This window comes from Emiliania huxleyi (genome assembly GCF_000372725.1).
Source record: "Emiliania huxleyi CCMP1516 unplaced genomic scaffold EMIHUscaffold_46, whole genome shotgun sequence".
Classification (NCBI taxonomy): domain Eukaryota; phylum Haptophyta; order Isochrysidales; family Noelaerhabdaceae; genus Emiliania; species Emiliania huxleyi.
This window is the reverse complement of record NW_005198537.1, coordinates 291,572-310,352: the sequence shown is the minus strand read 5'-3', so window position 1 is coordinate 310,352 and position 18,781 is coordinate 291,572. Positions and strand designations below refer to the sequence as shown.

Here is an 18,781-nt window from a genome sequence, read left to right as displayed (position 1 = left end):
TTTGTCCAAGGCGGGCGAGGTTGGCACGTGGGGTGCGTTCGGATACCACCCCTCGCAGATCTCCTAGCACTCTTGGGCCAAGTTGTGCCGCCATCCCGCTAGCATGGGGCGGACCTGTCAACTGATATCCTCGGAGCGAGGTCGCGGGCCGCCGCCGCCTCCCGCCCCCCCCTTCCTCCTCCGCCCACCTCCTCGCAGCGCCCCTCCCCTCCACAGCGCGCCTGCCCTCCTCCGCAGGCATACTCATCTTCTTCTACCTCTTCGCGGGCGTCGCTGTCTACCTCGCCATCTTCCTCCTCCTCCTCACCTTCGCCATCGCCACCGCAATCTTCGCGTATAAGGGCTCCCCCTCCCAACCACACCACCGCGCGGAGAGGGGCCGGGCATGCCCCGAAGCCTGCTCGGAGCTCCTCCCCGTAGGTGGCCTCTCCACGCCCTACATCGACGACCTCGTCACGCAGGGCGCAGGCTACGTCGGCGACAAGATGGACGAGCACGGCTTCGACACCGCCTACGTGACCGAGTCCTCCATGTACGAGAGCATGACCGCGGCGCCTCTCGCGGAAGGAGGTGTGGCGGCGGGGCGGCGACCGGCCGATGAGGAGCTGCGAGTGGCTCCTAGGTCAACGAGAGCATGAAGGAGATCTACAAGTGGATGGCGATCGTGACGGGCGTGCTGCTGCTGCTCGCCCTCATCTTCATCTGCATGGCCTCCAAGCAGATCAAGCGCACCACCGCTCTCGTCTCGGAGGGGACAAAGGTCATCAAGAACTCGCCCGCGATGATGTTTGTCCCGCTCGCCTCGTACATCGCGCAGCTCGTCGCCGTGTCCATCTGCGCCCTCATCATCTGCTACCTGTGGACCGACCCGGCCTGCCCGCAACAGGGCGTGACACGAGTGCGCGGGGGGGGGGCCCGTCCTCACCGCGCGGCTGTGAGCAGGCCTCGTCGTACCAGACCACCCTCGGCTGGGCGGAGGAGCTGAAGGCCAAGGCGAACTCGACCATCGACATCGCCGTCGACCCGAACGACCTGCTCAAGTACGAGACCGCCTACGTTGCCTTTGGCGGCCTGTGGACCTACCTCTTCTACGACGCCATCGTCACCACAATCATCTCGGCAGCCAGCAGCCCTGCACCTCGCCCCCCCCCGCCCGAACCCCTCAACCACCCACCGCCCCCGCCTCGCCCCCAGGGCGGCGAGGCCCACTACCACTTCATCGACCAAGACACCGCCGGCATGAAGGACTCGCGCTACGCCGACAACCAGACCGACCTCATCACCCTCTCCCAGATCGGGCAGGCGGGGGCCTAGTCCTTCCTACTCCCTCCTAGTAGTCTCCTCTCACAGATCGGGCGATGCGGGGCCGCACCCGCACCGCCCGCCATCCGCCCTCCACTCGCACTCCTCCCGACCCCCCCCCCGGCCCCTTCCTCCCAGGTCATCCGGTGCAACCTCGGCTCGATGGCCTTCGGATCGCTCATCCTCGCCCTCATCTCGGTGGTTCGCATCGTGCTCGAGTACATCGACGACCAAACCAAGGACGTGCAGGCGGCTCGCCGTAGTCAGCAGCCGCCCCGCCCGCCCACGGTGCCCTCGGCGCGCTTGCGCGCGCCTCACCGGCTCTCGCCCGCCGCCCAGGACGCCAACATCCTGCTCAAGTACGCGCTCAAGTGCTGCAAGTGCTTCCTGATGTGCTTTGAAAAGTCGATCAAGTTCCTCACCTCGTACGCTTACACCTTCGTCATCCTCGAGAACCGCGGCTTCTGCTCCGCCTGCTACATGTCGTACACCCTCCTCGGCGAGTACGCCACGCAGATCGCAATCAACAAGATGGTCTGCTTCGTCCTCTACTGGATCCAGTCCATCGTCACGCCGATCGTCTGCTTCCTCTGCGCGTACAAGCAGATGACGATGAACGACGAGAAAATCCAAACCGGCGCGGGCCCCCGGCCTCCGCGACGGCGTCCGACCGACCCTCGCCCCACCGCCCCCACCGCCCCCCTCCGCCCCCCTCCGCCCCCTCCGCTCCCCCCACTCCAGGCACAGCCAATGCGTACAACTACTACGGGCCGCTCGTGCCGGCGACGGCCATCTTCATCCTCGCCCTCATGCTCGCGCGCTCCTTCGCCGCCGTGTACGAGCAGACGGTGACGGCGCTGACGGTGCGCCCGACCGCGCCGCCGCGCCCCCCCTCCGCCGCGGCGCGCCCGCGACGGCGTCCGCCTTTTGCGCGGCTGCAGGTGTGCGTGCTGCACGACATCCGCGAGTACGATCCGCCCTTCATCGCGCGCGAGATGTACGAGGCGTTCGAGCTCGAGCCGGCGTGGGAAGAGCGCCCCATGCACGAGGGCCAGCCGGGGGAGCCGAAGGACGCGTCCAAGAAGCGCCCCTTCTCCAAGCGCCACATGGTTGGCCACAAGAAGGGTGGCCAGGCGCTGCTCAACCCTTGACGCCGGAGCGGCCCCGGCTCTGAGGGAGTTTAGTATAGCTGCGGACGCAGCAGGGGGGTGGACAGGCGAGAGGGGCCGGGAGCTCGCAGCGCGTGGTTCGCTGCTGCGCTCTCAAGCTATGTGGCTGGACGCATGGATGATCCGCTCCCCAGAGTGTACCGTGCGTTCACCGGTTCTCTCCGCGCTTGATTTGCGCCGTTGCGCGTTCCGTGCTAATGTGCGCGCGCAGAGAGTGTGTGGGGCGGCGCGCGGCGCCACACATCAATCAAGCGCTTTTCGCATACATGTCGTCAGGAAAGCTGAGCCCCAGCCCCCCGCCGCGCGCGCACGTACGCCGCACCGCGCGGGCACTGTCTCCTCCTTCCGCGCTCCGCGCGCAAGTGACGTGTCCTCTCGTGACGCGACTGAGGTCCCCACGCGCACCGCTGAGACTGTGCGGCGCCCTGGCCGCTGGCGCGTCCGCGTCGCGCGTGGCGCGGCACGTGGCGGGGCGGGGGCGGCGCAGCTGGCGCTCGTGCGCTGGCGGCCGCCTGCTGTGCGAGAGTGCACTATGAGAGTGCGACACACATGAGACATGTCACATGCGCATCGCGCTCTTGGAGCTCTGTTATGTAAAGCGCCGCGGTTGGCGCTAGCTACAAGCTAGACAAAAGAACGAATCTCCGGACTGTCAAGACGACGACTCACTCCACGCGGCCACGGCTCGCGCCTCCAGCGCTCCCGCGTCGCTCGCCGTGACGCCGCGCCGGGACAGCTCGGCGAGCAGGGCCGCCGCCTCCTCGGCGGGCACGCCGCTCACGCCGTACGACCCCGGCTCCAGCGCGGCCGCCGAGTGGTAGAGGAGCGCGGCGCGGCGCGAGGCGGCCACCTTTGGCTCCGCCTTGTCGCACATCTCGCGCTCGTACCGCGCCAGCGCCGAGGCAGTGCCCCCCTCGCCTCGGCCCGCGAGGGCGGCCGCGAGGAGGTTGCCGAGCAGCGCCGCGTCGACGAGCGTCTGGTTGGCGCCCTGGCCCTTGAACTGCGGGGGGCGAACACGCAGCGGTCAGCTCTCCTTCTTCTCCGTCTCCGTCTCCGACTCTCTTCTCTCTTCTCACCGGCGTCATCGCGTGCGCAGCATCGCCGAGCAGAGTCACCCGCGACGCCCACGGCGAAGGCTGCGCCTCTCCCGCCTGCGCCCCGCCACCCCTCGCCCTGCCCGCCTGCTTGCTGCGGTGGGGCATCGGCGCGCGGTCGCAGAGCGGCGTGCCCCACACACTGCCCGCGGCAGTCTCGGCGAGCATCTCCCCCACCGGCGCGTGCCACGAGCTGCACCGCCGCACCACCTCGCGCAGCAGCGCCTCGCCGCCGCCGCCGCACAGCGCGCGCGCCGCCGCCTCGTCCGGCATCGCGAGCGAGAGCTGCCACATCGTGCTGTGCCGCCCGCCCGCCGCCCGCTCTCGCCCTGCCCCGCCATCCTCCTCCGCCTCCGCCTCCGCCTCCTCCTCCTCCTCCGCTGCCCCGAGCGGCTCGTACGGCATCGTGAAGAGGCGGTGAGTGCCGTCCACCGTGTAGAAGCCGCCCCGCCTCAGCAGCGGGTGCTGTGTGCGGCAGACCCCGAGCACCACCACGACGCCGACGTACCGAAGCGCGTCGCCAAACTTTTGGGCGCGGACTGCGGAGCGGACCCCGTCCGCCCCGACCAGCACGCTGCACCGCAGGCGAGCCTTGCTCGCCGCAGCGCCGCCCGCAGCGCCGCCGCCCGTAGTGCCGCCGCCCGCAGCGCCGCCGCCGTCGCCCGCGGAGGAGCGCTGCAGGGATGGCTTCAGGTGCACCTCGACGCCACCCGCCACCTCAACGTACGACTCGAGCCGCAAGCCCCACCGGACGGTGCCCGGCGCGAGCTGCTCGTACAGCATGCGGCGCAGCTCGTGCCTCGGGACGCGAAAATTTCGCGCCTCGCCCGGCTTGCCGCTAAAGGCGATGCCAAAGTAGCCGAGGATGGCGCCGCTCGCGGCAAACACCCAGTGCCAGTCGGAGGGACACGCCTGATCGACGGCACGCACCCGCTCTAGCAGGCCAAGGCTGGTGAGCGCCGTCATGCAGGTTGGGCCGAGGGTCAGCCCATAACCACGCCGCCGCTCGTCCCACCCTGAGTCGCGCTCGACCACGTGGCAGCGGACGCCGCGGGACTGCAGCCCGACAGCAAGCGCGAGGCCGCCGATGCCGCCGCCGATGATGCACACCTCTGACGCGTCGTCGGTTGAGATGTCAGGAGGCCGTTCTGGCATGCGCGTCGTCGGAGGAGATGTGAGGAGGCTCGGCTGCAGCGGCCCCCGCGGTTCGCCAGGCCACTGCGAGGGGTGCTGCGCGGAAAGATTTTGCGCCCGGGTTTTCTTTCTTTCTCTTGGGCACGGGAAGATTGGCGCTCTGGAGGCGCGCACCACTGGCACTAACACAGGCGAGAAAGAATTGGAAATAAACTTACCTTGCCTGTGCCTCCGGCCGCCGGCCCACCACGGTCCACACGGTGGTCGTCCCCTCGTGCTCCTTCCCCATTGGCCGCAAGCCCCACCTCCCGGGGTCGTCTGCCACGTGCGACGGGCTGCTGTACCCGACGGCACCTGCCGCGGCGGTCAGCGCGCGCAGCACCGCCACCTCCCTGTCGCCGAGCGAGGCGCCGCCCGGCTCGGCGCGCGTGAGGGTGAAGCCGACGGCGACGGCGGGGGCGAGCGCCGCGGCGGCGGCGCGCCGCTCGTGGAAGAGCGCCCGAATCATTGCGATGAGCGGCTCGGCCTGGCCGCCGCAGCCGTCGAAATACGCTGCGCAAAAGGCGCGTGACCGCCACTGCTCCGAGGCAAGGGCCTCCTCCGCGCTCGCGTGCGCCACGTGCTCGAGGCTGTGTGGTGGCGCGGACAGCGCAGCGCACGTGCTCGCGTGCGGGTTTGCAACGTGCAGTTGGTCGGTGGCAAAGCCGGCCGCGCGCAGGGCCGAGGTCGAGCCGCCGTCCGGCCCATCGAGGTAAACGACGGGCGATGCCGCGCCACCGAGGCTGCTCGCGAGGCTCGCAAAGACGGCATTCTGCTCCGCCTTGAAGGCGGCGTGCGAGGCGGAGTACGAGGACGCGTCGTACGTGTCTCCTCGGCGGAGGAGCCCGGTCAGCTCCGCGTGCTCCGTTGGCGCGAGGTCGCCCTGCTGCCCGAGCAGCCAGCTGACCCGACGATGCCGCCCCTCGGCGGCGAGCCTCTGTCGCCGCCGCTCGCCGCGAGAAGATGGCAGCCGATCGCTGCGAGGCGATGGCAGGTTTTCGCCGGCGGTCGAGACCAGGCAGCGGTTGCGAGGCGAGGCTTGGGGTGCGCGCGGCAGGAGTAGGAGCAACATGTGTGTGCTCCGACCCGGTGCAGAGGCGCCGCTCTCCGCACCAGCCCTTGTGTAGCCGCGTACGAAAGCGCGTACGAAAGGAAGCAAAAAGCGCGCGTTGTCTCTCTCTCTCAGCAAACCCTACCCTACTATGACTAAAAAAGAAAGCGATTTTGCAAGGTGAGGTACTATAGCGACAGACAGCCCATCCCTCCCTTGGGTTGTCTGTTTTCTTTCTTTCTTTTAGCGACAGACATGGGTGCGAAACAACGACAAGACCAAGGCACGGGCAGAGGAACGAGAGAAGAATATAGAGTGGATAAAGCGCCTGTTCACGGCATGGAGGGTGAGCCACGCCGAACGCAAGGAAGCCGGGGAAGACGACCCCGAGGAGGACGAAACACCAGTGGAAATCCCGCCGTCAGCTGTTGTCACGATATACCCGAAGGGAACACCAGTGCCAACACCGACAGTTTGAGGTACAAGTGCTCGAAACGAGAGTGGACCTGAGTAACGACCATGACAGGGCGGGATATGATCGCGGTGGGAGTCAGAAATGACAACAACTCTAACACTCACACGTAATTTGGGGCCTGGAGCCCTGTTCACGCGCGCGCGAGACGTGCAGACAGGGAACAGGGTTGCCAGTTGTTTGGTATTGCTAAAAATCTCGTCTCTCTCAGAAATGTGGTCGCTCCTTGCGCGAGGAATGCTCGATAAACTCGAGGGACCAAAATACGCGGAGAGGAGAGCGGAGTTACGCAGAAAGGCGAGAGAAGCAGCGAGAGCAAGAGATCGGCAGACGACAGCGGCGTCTCAGAACGAGGCCGTGGAGAGCGATGAGTCAGGGGAAGAGACAGCAGGAGAGAGAACGACGAGAGTGGGAAGAACGCGAGGTGGCATGAAGGTCGCTGCGAGAATTGGTGAGAAACTGCGAAGGGAGATAGAAAGAGGTAGACGCCCGAGGGTGGGCGACGGCTAGCACCACACTTCTCCCCTAAAATCCCTGTGTGGTGGCGGCGTGCCGTCCTCCCATCCCTCCCTTGGCTTGTCTGTTTTCTTTCTTTCTTTTACTATAGCGACTAAGTGATGGTTGGTGGTACACTGGTACTCTCCTGCAACCACAGTCCTTCCTATGACATGGCAGGCCACTCTCCCAAGCCACACACACACACACACTCTCCCAAGCCATTTTAAAAGGAAGAATTCGCGCGAAAGGAGGCGCCTTCGCGCGCCTCACGCGGCCCGGTCCAACTCGCGCTCAACCAGCTCGCGCTCGTCCCTTCATGGCGGAGCAGCCCGCTCCCGCCCACCACGGCGGCGCGCACTGGATCGCCACCTCGTCCGGCGGCGCCTGTGCGTTCGCTGGCGCCTCCCACCGCATGCCGTCGCCGCACTCGTGGCTCTCGGCCGTGGACTGGTGCCTCGCCCTGGCCGCGCGGACGCCAGGCTGCAAGTACGTGAGCGTCTCAAGGTTCAAACGCCACTGTTCCTGCTCGGGAAGCTGTGAAGCCACGACGCCGAACGCCACGTTTCGGCACGGCAGGGTGACAGGGCGCGGTGTCAGGGTGGACTGGGATCCGCTCCCGCCGCCACCCGGAGGCGGCAAGATCCCGGCCCGGGTCGCGCTGCAGGTCTCCGGTCACCTGCGTACGAGCTGTGCGTTTGGCGCTGTCGAGCGCCACCTCAGCGCCTGCCGGCGCCGCTTCCGCACGTGCTCAGTGTTTGTGCACACCTGGAGTTCGCTCGAGCCCGCGACGCTGCACTGGTCGGGTGCGAGACGCGGTGCGGACCGGAGCTCCGCCGCGTGCGTCACGCGGCTGCGGGCCGCGCTCGAGCCGGCCGCCCTTCTCATCGAGGAGCAGAATGGCACGGCGGTCTGGCGGGCGGCGGCTGGGCGGGCTGCGGCGGGCTCGGCGGTGGCGGCGAGGGCGACGGGAGGGCCGGCGCCGCTCGCGCCCGACGGGAAACCGTTCGACACCATCCGCAGGTTGCATTGGGGGGCGGAGCGCTATGCTGGCTGGCTCTACAACGCTCGCGGCATGCGCGGCGCAGCACGGCTGCGCGCCAGCCACGAGCAGCAGCACGGAGGAGGCGGAGGAGGCGGAGGAGGCGGAGGAGGCGGAGGAGGCTTGTTGGAGTACGACGCGGCGATCCGGCTGCGGCCGGAGGGGAAGGAGTTGTTCGGGCGCAAGCTTTCGGCGGACGACCTCGAGCTCATCTGGGATTGCGTTGCCCTACTCGCACACGCGCCCACCCGCTCCTCCGCCCTCGGCGATGGCGCCGCAGTGCGCGAGTGGGCGGCGAGGGCGGCGAGCAGCGTGAGCCCCTGCCACCCGTACGGCACGATGCACAAGATGGCAAATGACAACTGCTTCCTCAGCGCGCCCTCCGCCCTCGACGACCTGCTGCGCGTGCTCGACGCCAACGCCACCGCCGTCTACGTCGCCGCCAAGGCGCAGCGCGTCCACCTCGGCTACCCCGAGCTGCAGGTCCCGGTGGCGGCGCGGCTCGCGCGGCGGGGCGTGTGGAACGCCTGCAGCCGCGATCGCCTCCGCTACCTCCGCTACACCGGCACGGAGCCGCCCGCCGCCCTCGATTTTGCGCCGACGGGCGGCGGCACGCGAGTTGCTCTCGAGGAGCAGACTGAGACTGCCTCACGCCTCACCGGGCGGGCGAGGTGAGACTCGAGTCGGTTGTGTTTGGCTTTGACGTTGCAGTCTCTCAAGCGGCCACGCGCGCGTTCACAAATATTTATTGTGCCCTCAAATTGTGGGGGGTGGAAACAAACGGACGACATTACGGTACTCACACACTGTGTGTGACTTGTGATCTCGGCATTCCTTCTAGCTTCTTTACTTCGTGTGTTCTGACACTGAGAGCCCGAGGGTGCAGTGTTCACTGTACATTTGTACACAAAAACGGATCAAACTCAGAGCTCTCCCGTGAGTGCGCAACCGCATGGCTTGCTCAGCACAGGCGACGCCATCCGGCCCAACTCCGCTTCGGTCGCCGCCGTCGAGAAGTCGACGGTGCCCCAGGGCAGCGCGGCGCACAGCGCTTTGCGGGCCGCCTGCGCGCCCGTAGTGAGGCTGCTCATCGCCTTTCCGCCGAGTTTGCCACCGCTAGCGCCGCACGCCACGATGCAGGCGAAGCCAGCCGTCAACGCCGCCTGCTGCGGCTGCTCGGCGGGATCGTACTGGCCGGCCCAGCTAGAGTCGGCCTCCGGCGCGCACAGAGCGTGGTACCAGTTCTGGAGTGCGGCCTTGCGCTCTCCGAGCGTGAAGTTTGCCGGGAGTGCAGGAAATGGCGTACTGCAAGGCCTCCGGAGTAGCGCATTAGTGGCACGCACAAAATGAGACGGCTTGTCAGTGGGCGGAGCTTCGGCGAGGGCGGCGAGCACGGCGCTCACGCGTGCACGCTGCGTCCAAAACGAGTCGCCGTCTAGCTCGAGTGGAGGCTCAACGAGGCGGCAGGAGCCGTCTGCGATCGCAGCCTGGTTGAGCGGGTCGTGCTTGACGCCCGGAAGGCCGTAGTCCTTGAAGTGGCTCCACCGCTCGAATTGGGCGCTGTTTGAGAAGCACCCAGAAGCGAGGGCGGTGAGTGAGGCGACAGCGAGGCTCATGAATGACCAAGGCGCAAGGGTCGCCCTTTAGTGGTTTTGGCGTCCCTTGGCTGTTAGGCACACCGGCACAGAGATAGCTGGGGTCAATCCCAATAGACAGTCCGACCACCCTACAGTACTAGCCCGCCTCAACCCACTTTACCCATGTGCATACTATTATGCTAGTAGTACTCGAGTACTGATTCTTTTGCTTGGCCCGTACGTCATGACGGGGTAGGTAGGGTAGGTCTGGGCCCTCCCGTCGGGTTTTTCCCTCTCTTCACGCTGGAATTTTCACAGCAGAAAAGGAAATTTTCCGCGAAAATCACGATGTCAACCCTCCCCAAATGGGTGATCTGGTGCTTGTAGCTTGTAGGGAGGGCTTGAGAGTGGCCTGCCATGTCACAGGAAAGACTGTGGTTGCAGGAGAGTACCACCAACCATCACTTTAGTTGGTATGGTACCCCACCTTCACCCATCGAGTGATTTCTTTTTTAGTTTCCCATAAGTAGGGTAGGTAGGTAGGTAGGTAGGTAGGGGCACCGCAGGGGCCGTCCAGGTTTTTGCAGAATTTCATCATGACGTACGGGCCAAGCAAAAAAAGAATACACCTGTACTGGCCGCAAGAGTACCGGCCTCCCTCCGGCCCCTCTGCGCCGGGGAGGCGTTTTGGACGCAAGCGTCCGTCGCCTTTTTAAAATCGGAAGAAGGCAAGCGCGAGGCGGCGGCTCGAGAGGCTGCCGCTGCCGCGGCTGCCCGCGCGGCTGCTCAGGCGGCTGCTCAGGCCGCTCAGGCGGCCGCTCTCGGACGGTACAGATTGGTCAACGCTTGGTTCTACCCTCGCGGCGACTGGTATACCTTCTACTGGGACGGCAGCACGGCCGACAGGGTCGCAAGGCGCGCTACCTACCCGACGCTCGAGCACGACAACTACGACCCCGGCCCCCTCGCAGAGCGCATCAGGCGCGACAAGCGCGAGCGGTCCGACCGCTCCTCCGACGACTCCTCCTCCGACCAAGACTCATGCGGCACCGGCTCTACTAGCGAGGCGAATGACATATTCGACACCCTCGCCGACCATCTCGGCTACGGTTCCGACTCCGGCTCCGGCTGGTAGTCGACAAGCTGCCGAGCCCAAATCACTGTGTGTGACACATTTCTTGTTGGCTTCTAAAAATCTCTCTCAAAATCGGGGCCCACCTCCGCTCCGAGAATTTTTTGTGTGAATTTTTTTGAGGGGGCCATGGAATTTAAAGGAGAGAGATTTTTGATCTCTCAATTTAAGGTGTTGCTGCGCAAAAGGGGCGGGGCGCGGGCGCGCGCGGCGGGCGCCGAGAGTTCTTTTTAGTGCTAGCACGCGCCAGTCCGCACCTGTGTCGAGCCTGTCTGCTGTGAGAGAGAGTTGTTTTGTTTAAATTCTTTTTGGAGACCAGACCTTTCGATGGTTCATGCTTTCTAAGTCTATCTTTCTTGCTTCATGACACAGCTGCAAAAGGTACATGGCTCATGGGTGGGTGGGTGGGGGCGATACACACACGTCGGCTTTGTTTGCTGATGGTGCAGCCCCCCCGACAGTGGCACAGAACGCCACCACACAGGGATTCCACAGGCACCGAAATCGGCCAGGCGGGCTCGCTTTTTCATGCTCACAGGGGAGCTCGCTTTACGCGTTTTGCTGGCGTGTTTCGATTGTTTTTCCCTATACCCGGTTACGTGATATCATCACCGCCAGCAAAACGCCTAAAGCGAGCTCCCAGTTGGGCATTGGCGATGTTCACCACCACCCTCGTGCTCCTCCTCGCGGCCGCGACGGCCGCGCCGACGCGCCTCGGCATTGAGCGCAAGCGACGCCTCCAAGCAGCAGTCGATTCGTGCGGGAAGAACGGAGCCGCCGGCCTCCTCGTTCACGAGTCGGCGCGATTCACGACTCAGGTATCGCCGCCTGCTCCCGCAACATCAAATACACCGATCCCGCAACTCACAATCGACCGCCCCCCGCAGGATTCGGGCACGGCCTGCGTCGCCAAGCTCGTCAAGAAACTCGACCTATATGGAGCCAACGTCGTCCAGCGCCTGCCAATGGCCCGAATGGTTGCCATCGCTCCCGTCAATACCTCCATCCTCGACAGCATTGTCCTCGATAGCGAGGTGGAGCTGGAGCCCAACTGCATCATCCAGCTCGACGACCTGCCAGCGGGGGCGCCAGTGCCAGCTCAAGCGTGGGGCATCGACCGCATCGACAGCCGCGATGGGACCGACGGCTTCTACGACGACTCCGGAGTCACCGGCTCTGGCTCCCTCGTCTACATCCTCGACACCGGCACGCCTAGCACCGCGCCCCTCGCACCGCGCCCCTCGCACCGCGCCCCTCGCACCGCGCCCCTCGTACCGCCGTGCGGCAGGCGTCCGCATCGGCCACGTCGACTTTGGCGGCCGCGCCTTGGCCGGCTGGTCCGCTGGCTGCCCGACGGGCAGCGAGAGCTCGTGCGGCAACGACGTGTCCGGCTACGTCTACCAGGGCGTGATTGACTCCAGCTCCTCCCGCTGCAACGGCCACGGCACCCACTGCGCCTCGACCGCCGGCGGCACCACCTACGGCGTTGCAAGGGGCGCCACCATCATCACCGTCCAGGTGCTCTCGTGCGGCGGCTCCGGCTCCTACGCCGGCGTGATGGCGGGCATCGAGTGGGCGGTCGCCGACGCGCAGAGTCGCGACCTCCCGGCGGTCCTCTCGATGTCCCTCGGCGGGGGCGGGGCGAACCGGTACGACGCCGTCATCCAGGCGGCGATGGCGGCGGGAGTCCTCACGGTTGTCGCCGCAGGGAACAACAACGGCGACGCGTGCCAGAAGTCGCCCGCGTCAACCTTGGAGGCTATCACCGTCGGCTCGACCGATATCGACGATGGTCGCTCCTCCTTCTCCAACTACGGGCCTTGCATGGACATCTTTGCGCCGGGGCGCGATATCAAGGCGGCTTGGTCCGGCTCCGACGACGCCACCAGGACAATCTCGGGTGCGCTATACCCTTGCCCCCGACCCCAGCCTCCCGCCCCCGTCCATCCCTTTGGCCACGACGCAGGCACGTCCATGGCGACGCCGCACGCTGCTGGCGTGGCGGCGCAGATTCGGTCACTCAACCCGGCGCTCACCCCCGAGGAGGTGACGGACGCGATGCTCTGCATGTCCACCAAGGATGTAGTCACCCAGCCTCTGCCGGCGGACACCGCCAACAAGCTGCTCTACAACAAGTTTGATGCGGCCGACGTCGCCTCGTGCCTGACCACCGGCCCGCCCAGTCCGCCGTCGCCTCCGCCGTCGCCGGGCTCACCGCCGTCGCCGCCCGCGGCGTCGCCGCCTCCGCCGTCGCCGCCAGCAGCGTCGCCGCCTCCGCCGCCTCCGCCCAGCCCCTCGCCGCCGCCGCCCGGCCCGGGCCCACCACTCACGTGCACAACCTCGTGCAGCGTGCCGGAGTATCGCACGCTGATCGCGGTTGCGCCGTCCGAGTGCCCTCCCAACGGGATGAATTTCCTCCCGAACTGCGATTCGTGCGAGCTCACCTACGGCGCCCGCCCCCGCTTCCTCGCCTGCTCGTCCCTCCCCCGTCGAGCGCGCTCACTCTGGCGCCGCTGTGCCCCCATGCAGGCGACGTTTGTGAGGGCGACCGTGGAGTGTGCGGCACCGACAATTCCCTCGACAACTGCGGTGCCACAAGTCCTGCCCTCAATCAGACCCCCTACCCCAAGAAACCCGTCAACTCACCCGCCCTGATGACCGCTTGCAGGGGCCTACGACGTGTACCTCATCACCGGCAACTCCACCGTTCCGCCGCCATCTGCCGGGCCCGTGCCTCCGCCGCCTTCATCTGCCGCACCGTCGCCGTCCGCCAGACCCGTGCCTCCTCCTCCGTCGGCCTCGCCGTCGCCGTCCGCCAGACCCGTGCCGCCTCCTCCGTCGGCCTCGCCGTCGCCGTCCGCCAGACCCGTGCCTCCTCCTCCGTCGGCCTCGCCGTCGCCGTCCGCCAGACCCGTGCCGCCTCCTCCGTCGGCCTCGCCGTCGCCGTCCGCCAGACCCGTGCCGCCTCCTCCGTCGGCCTCGCCGTCGCCGTCCGCCCGGCCCGTGCCGCCTCCTCCGTCGGCCTCGCCGTCGCCGTCCGCCAGACCCGTGCCGCCTCCTCCGTCGGCCTCGCCGTCGCCGTCCGCCAGACCCGTGCCGCCTCCTCCGTCGGCCTCGCCGTCGCCGTCCGCCAGACCCGTGCCGCCTCCTCCGTCGGCCTCGCCGTCGCCGTCCGCCCGGCCCGTGCCGCCTCCTCCGTCGGCCTCGCCGTCGCCGTCCGCCAGACCCGTGCCGCCTCCTCCGTCGCCTTCGCCGCCTCCTCCGTCCGCCTCGCCATCCCCGTGCAAGCCTTGGTGCGCAAACAATCCAAAGTGCGTGCAGCCCTCCTCTAACCCCCACTCTCCTTCCTACGCACCTCACATGCACTTGCACCTATACCTGTGCATGTTGCATGTGCATCACCATGCACATGTTGTTGTGTACCTCCACCTCACCGACGGCTGCACGCCAGCCAAATGCGCAGGGACAGCACCCCTCACCCTCCACCCCTCCCGGCCCTCACTCTGCAGTTCGTGGGAGAAGAAGTGCAAATGGCAGCTCAACTGTGCGGGCTGCCCAGAGTGCGACGCTGTGACGCCGCCGCCGCCCAATTGCAAACCTTGGTGCGCGAACAATGGAAAGTGCGTGCAGCCCTTCTCTGTCTCCCACACACTCTCCTACGCACCCACTCACCTCGCATGTGTACCTCCCACTCACCGGCCAAACGCGCAAGCATTCCTCACCCCCACCCGCCTCCCGGCCCCTGTCTGTGCAGTTCGTGGGCGACGAAGTGCAAATGGCAGCGCAACTGTGCGGGCTGCCCAGAGTGCAACTAGCGCCGGCATCTGCTCCTTTGACGTCGATGTCCACTACTATGTCTACTATGTCTACTAGGATGTCTACTGCCTCGGAAACACGAAAGGACAGACGGATGTGTCTAGGTATGTCTATACTACGGCTATGTCTACTAGGATGTCTACTATGTCTACTAGGATGAAATGAAAAGTACAAAAAGTTGATTTCATTACCCGGGGGCGCGCAAACGCGCTACTGGTACTGCAGCCCCGCGCATGCAAGAGCGGCCGCACACTGCTCGGTAGACGGTACCCCCCCTGGTGCACTTCTAAGCTCATCCCTGCTGCTTCGAACTTACTCTCACCTGACTCAGGGCGAGCCCTTCGATACATGCCCTTCTAGTGGCAGCCCTTATCAGCATGTGATCCGTCGCGGGAACTCAGGAGCTGTGGATGGTTTCCGAGACGCCCCGTGCGCCTTGGCGTCTCAAGCTGCCAGAGCGGCGGCGGTGCACCTTGCCGACCGCCCCGCCGAGGCCGTAGGCGAACGGGGCGGGGCTCCACGAGCAGCGAGACCGAGCCTCTCCCGGCGAGCCGGGCCGCTGCGAGTGTCGCCTGCCTCTGAGGCGCGTCGAAGTCACGACTGCGCTACCTGCGCCCCCCGCACAGCCAGCAGCTGCGGCAGAGAAGCGCCGACAAGTCCACGAGCGCCTGTTCGCCGGAAGCTGCAGCCGCCAGCCTGCGGTCGTGGCGGGGAGAGCTCACACCAACGGCTCGGCTGCCAGCTCGCCGAGCCGCACCAGCTCCCGCTCGGTCAGGTCAAAGCTGCCGCTGCAGGCCGCGAGGGTCTGGCGCAGGTGCGCAGCCGATCGCGAGTGCACGCAGCATCCCACGCCTTGCTGCGTGATCCAGCGGAGCGCCACTTGCTCTCGCGACGCTCGGCGCGCGGCCCCAACCTCGGCGCACGCCTGCCACATCTGCGCCGGGAAGGCGCCAAACGGGCCGCCGAGTGGCCCCCACGCCTGCAGCGCCACGCCGCGCAGCCGGTGCTGCTGCAGCACCGCGGCGTGCGGCATGCGCACGCCGAGCGAGAAGGGCGACTGGTTGAGGAGCGGGCGCTCGGGAAGCCAGTCAAGCTGGGCGGCGCCAAAGTTGCACGTGCCCAGCCCTCGCGCCCAGCCCTCCTCGCGGCGCGAGGCGAGCGCACGCCACTGGCCACGGACCGCGGCGCGGCTGCCGGCCGGGCGCTCGATCAGCAGCAGGTCGAGCGTCTCGACGCCGCCGTCGGAGAGGGCGCTGCGGCTCTCGTCGCAAGCGGTCGCTGTCAGCTGGCGCGCGGCGCGCTCACTCTCCGCGTCGTCCGAGAGGACGCTGCCGGCGATATACAGCGCCTGTCGCGGCACGCCACTCGCACGGACGGCGCGGGCGAAGCCACGCTGGTTGCCGGCCTCTGGCGAGGTGAAGAAGCTTCGGTAGCCGGCCTCGAGCGCCTGCGTGGTGTAGCGCTCGGCAGCGTCGTCGTCATAGACCTGGACGCCGAATGTGGCCAGAGGAGGCAGGCTGGCGCCGCTCTGGCCGGAGGGCGAGGCGGCGAGCAGCCCGCCTGCCGCGACGACCTGGCGTCGGTCGAGCACCGCGGCCAGCATTCGTGTGTGGCAACGTCCGACGGTCGCGACGGCGGAGGGATCGAGCAGCAGCAGGCAGCAGCAGCAGCGGTGGATCGGGTCTCACGCGATGGATCGGGTAGCTGGCAGGAGCGACGCAGGAGATTTTCTTTTCTCGATAACTGCGAGCGAAGTAAAAAGCAAGGGGTAATGACTGCCGTCGCGTTCTGCGAGCTCGCGGGATGCCCACAGGGAAGTTTTGCAGTGAGTCTGACTTGACTTTTGGGTGTTCTCTTGTTGCGTCGTCGCGCACAAAGAAAGAAAGAAAGAAAAGCGGTCTGATGAGGTCGGCACGCCGCCACCACCCAGCTAAACAGCTCTATGACGCTCCAGGAGTGAGGCGCGGAGCGCCGCGCGCGGAGCGCGCCCCGAAGAAAATTTTGAGGGTTGTGGAGGGCGAGATGCGATTTCTATAGAGTATGTATGTAACTAGTGAGACGACTCGAGATTGGTTCGAGATTGGGGCAGAGCGAGTGGGAGACTTTTCGGCGGGCGAAATGCGGCGGTTTGGATGCGTCCCCTTTGGGACGACCTGTTGGTACGACCTGTGGGACGACCTGTGGCAGCGACCGATGCCGTCACCGGACGCGGCGGCGAGGCACACGGGCGCCGGCGTGGCGCGTCGGCAGGCTTGCTAAAAATCTCTCTCTCTAGAGTTTGACTCAAATGCAGGAACCACTCGGCCCACCCACAGGCCAATCTCAAGTGGCGGCGCTCCGCACCTACCCAGCGGCGCGCTCCGCGCGTGCTTTCCAGCGGCGCGCTCCGCGCGTGCTCTGCGGCAGTGCTACTGCATCTTACGCAGCTCCATCCAGCAGGTATCAGCAGTGAGTTCACCGCCAGTTATCTGCGCCTCCGTTCCGTCGCTCTCGTGCGCTTGATCGTCAGGCCGTGCTCTCACGTCCGCCGGAGCTACCTCGGCTATCGGCACCATTTTACAAGTTTGACCCGCCGACATGTCGCGGTCCGGCTCAGTCAAGGCAATGTCGCTCGGCGCTCGCTGGCTCCGCGGATGCTTGTGCTGCTGAGCAATCCAGGCGCACTTTGGCACTCGGCGGCAACGACTTGCGGCGTCAGCATTCGAACGGTTGTGTTGATTTGCTCTTGCTCCGCGGTATCTAGCCGGCGCGCTCCGCGCGGGTGTCCAGCTAGCGCGCTCCGCGCGTATGTCCAGGTAGCACCAGCGCGCTCCGCGCGCACCATCGTCTCAGTGCCTATGCTTATAGCCACTAAAAGCTCGTTTCTGCAGCTTTTGGTCATTCCCCGGTTCTTTCCCCCCTCTCTCTACAATACGCCTGTGGTGTGCACCGTGTGGCACCCCGACCTGTTGTCTCACCCTGGCTCCCCCAAGATCGTTTTGGTCGTCACATTGTGACCCCCGACGTCGTCAAATGTCGGATGTCGCTCTCCTGCCTGTCACAAGCCTGTCCTCCTGTGCCTCCCCCCACCCATTCTCATCTGGCAATCTCATCTTATTGTCCCATGGGTGTTTGAGGCTGGCTACGGCCACTTCGCTCCACAGCCGTCCCGCCATCCCTGCCGTGTGCGATGCCGGCCTCGTACGGGCCTCACCGTCTTTCGAAGTCGCGCAGAAAGAAAGAAAACAGACAACCCAAACGAGGGATAGGGGAGGAGGACAGGGTCCACACCTGCACGAGCAGGATTTTGGAAGGACGATCAGGGGGAGAGCGGAGAGGTGGGCTCTCCTGCTCCTGACAAGGGACACGACAGGCTCGCAGCGCGGTGCACGGTGGACTCCCAACTCCACTGGCGGTCTCATCTCAGTCTAGCGACCTGCCTCCAGCTTCTCAGGCACTGGCAGTCTCTCGCAACCACAGGCACACTGACACAGGGGTGGCAGGGGCGGCGGCATGAGTCTCCCACATACTATGCGGGCCTCTCACTAGAGGTGCGGCCTGCACGTGTCCTCGCCCTTGGGAAGGTCTTGAGGGGGGAGGGGAAGGGGCTGTGTGTCTGTGCATGCATGCATGTGTGCATGTGTGTGTGTGTGTGTGTGTGTGTGTGTGTGTGTGTGTGTGTGTGTGTGTGCGTGTGCGAGCCGCCCTGAACGCCACGAGCGCGCCGCGAGTCGCGCAATAAATAAATAAATAGTCATGTCCAGGAGAGATGGGCTCGCGTCGCAAGTAATTCTTTTGAATCACAAGCCGGCTCGCGGCTCCTCACAGCAATGCTGTCGCTCCTCTTTTGCGTGACGGTGGCCATCGAGATATCGCCACCCATCGCGGGCCAGGACACCTTTTTGGACGCGCCTTATCCGCCCGATGTCGACGACTTTTTTGTGAGCGGCCGCCTCGCCGTCGCAGCCTCGTGTGCTTGTGAGTGGAGTGAGCAGCCCGAGGGGCGGCGTAACCTGGAGGGGCTTGTCCTCCTGGTGCCATCCGCCTCCTGCAGCGAAGCTTCCGCCTGCAACGTCGCCGACGCCATCTGCAGCGCGGCGAGCGCAAACGCGAGCGGTGTGCTCTTGGCATGCGACTACCGCTACCCTCGTGAGGAGGGGATGCTGCCTAAGGACTGCGGTCCGCCGGAGCACGCGCTGCCGGAGCCTTCGTGCGGCGAGCTCCTCCCGGCTGTCTTTGTCAGCGCGAACACCTCTGCGCTGATCGCTGCCGCGGTGAGCGCCGGAGGCGACGCGCCGCCAGCGGCGTGGGTGGCGGAGGGCGGCGCGGCGTACAACGCGACCCTCACGAGGGAGGAGTCGTCGTGCGAGCCGTACCGCAAGGTGCCTGCCGTCTACGTCGGCGCGACGCCCGCCTGGCTCGTCCTCTCCCTGCTCTGGGCGTACAACACGTGCGCCTTCCCCCCCTTCCACCCCCGCC

At 66.1% G+C, this 18,781-nt stretch overlaps 6 protein-coding genes across 6 annotated transcripts in view; 3 read left to right on the top strand and 3 right to left on the bottom strand.

Annotated features, from left to right (window-relative positions):
- The window catches only part of EMIHUDRAFT_464382 (hypothetical protein), a 4,287-nt gene extending 1,698 nt beyond the window's left edge, over positions 1-2,589 (top strand). The window contains exons 4-10 of the mRNA XM_005768365.1: positions 238-611; positions 644-898; positions 943-1,120; positions 1,208-1,302; positions 1,441-1,551; positions 1,642-1,939; positions 2,044-2,589. Coding sequence (XP_005768422.1) covers positions 238-611; positions 644-898; positions 943-1,120; positions 1,208-1,302; positions 1,441-1,551; positions 1,642-1,939; positions 2,044-2,453 — 1,721 coding nt within the window. The 3' untranslated portion in view covers positions 2,454-2,589. The remainder of the gene's footprint in view (positions 1-237; positions 612-643; positions 899-942; positions 1,121-1,207; positions 1,303-1,440; positions 1,552-1,641; positions 1,940-2,043) is intronic.
- A 471-nt stretch (positions 2,590-3,060) lies between these two features.
- On the bottom strand, positions 3,061-5,871 carry EMIHUDRAFT_464381 (hypothetical protein). The gene is made up of 3 exons (XM_005768364.1): positions 4,947-5,871; positions 3,548-4,477; positions 3,061-3,471 (listed from the first exon to the last, which is right to left on the bottom strand). Exons 1-3 carry the CDS (start codon positions 5,808-5,810, stop codon positions 3,124-3,126), a joined length of 2,142 nt encoding a protein of 713 aa, XP_005768421.1. The 5' UTR covers positions 5,811-5,871; the 3' UTR covers positions 3,061-3,123.
- A 1,204-nt stretch (positions 5,872-7,075) lies between these two features.
- Positions 7,076-8,473, top strand: EMIHUDRAFT_451596 (hypothetical protein; the record flags this gene model as incomplete). Its single annotated transcript, XM_005768363.1, has 3 exons — positions 7,076-7,263; positions 7,336-7,666; positions 7,961-8,473. The coding sequence occupies 3 exons, from the start codon at positions 7,076-7,078 to the stop codon at positions 8,471-8,473; spliced, it is 1,032 nt and encodes a 343-aa protein (XP_005768420.1).
- Positions 8,474-8,505: 32 nt separating this feature from the next.
- On the bottom strand, positions 8,506-9,456 carry EMIHUDRAFT_436635 (hypothetical protein). The gene has a single exon (XM_005768362.1). It carries the CDS (start codon positions 9,412-9,414, stop codon positions 8,722-8,724), a length of 693 nt encoding a protein of 230 aa, XP_005768419.1. The 5' UTR covers positions 9,415-9,456; the 3' UTR covers positions 8,506-8,721.
- A 1,683-nt stretch (positions 9,457-11,139) lies between these two features.
- On the top strand, positions 11,140-14,512 carry EMIHUDRAFT_436633 (hypothetical protein). Its single transcript, XM_005768361.1, has 8 exons — positions 11,140-11,325; positions 11,395-11,713; positions 11,796-12,407; positions 12,474-12,956; positions 13,037-13,096; positions 13,176-13,818; positions 14,017-14,127; positions 14,262-14,512. The coding sequence occupies exons 1-8, from the start codon at positions 11,164-11,166 to the stop codon at positions 14,320-14,322; spliced, it is 2,451 nt and encodes an 816-aa protein (XP_005768418.1). The 5' UTR covers positions 11,140-11,163; the 3' UTR covers positions 14,323-14,512.
- Positions 14,513-15,041: 529 nt separating this feature from the next.
- Positions 15,042-15,926, bottom strand: EMIHUDRAFT_210955 (hypothetical protein; the record flags this gene model as incomplete). Its single annotated transcript, XM_005768360.1, has 1 exon — positions 15,042-15,926. The coding sequence occupies one exon, from the start codon at positions 15,924-15,926 to the stop codon at positions 15,042-15,044; it is 885 nt and encodes a 294-aa protein (XP_005768417.1).
- Positions 15,927-18,781: the final 2,855 nt, after the last annotated feature.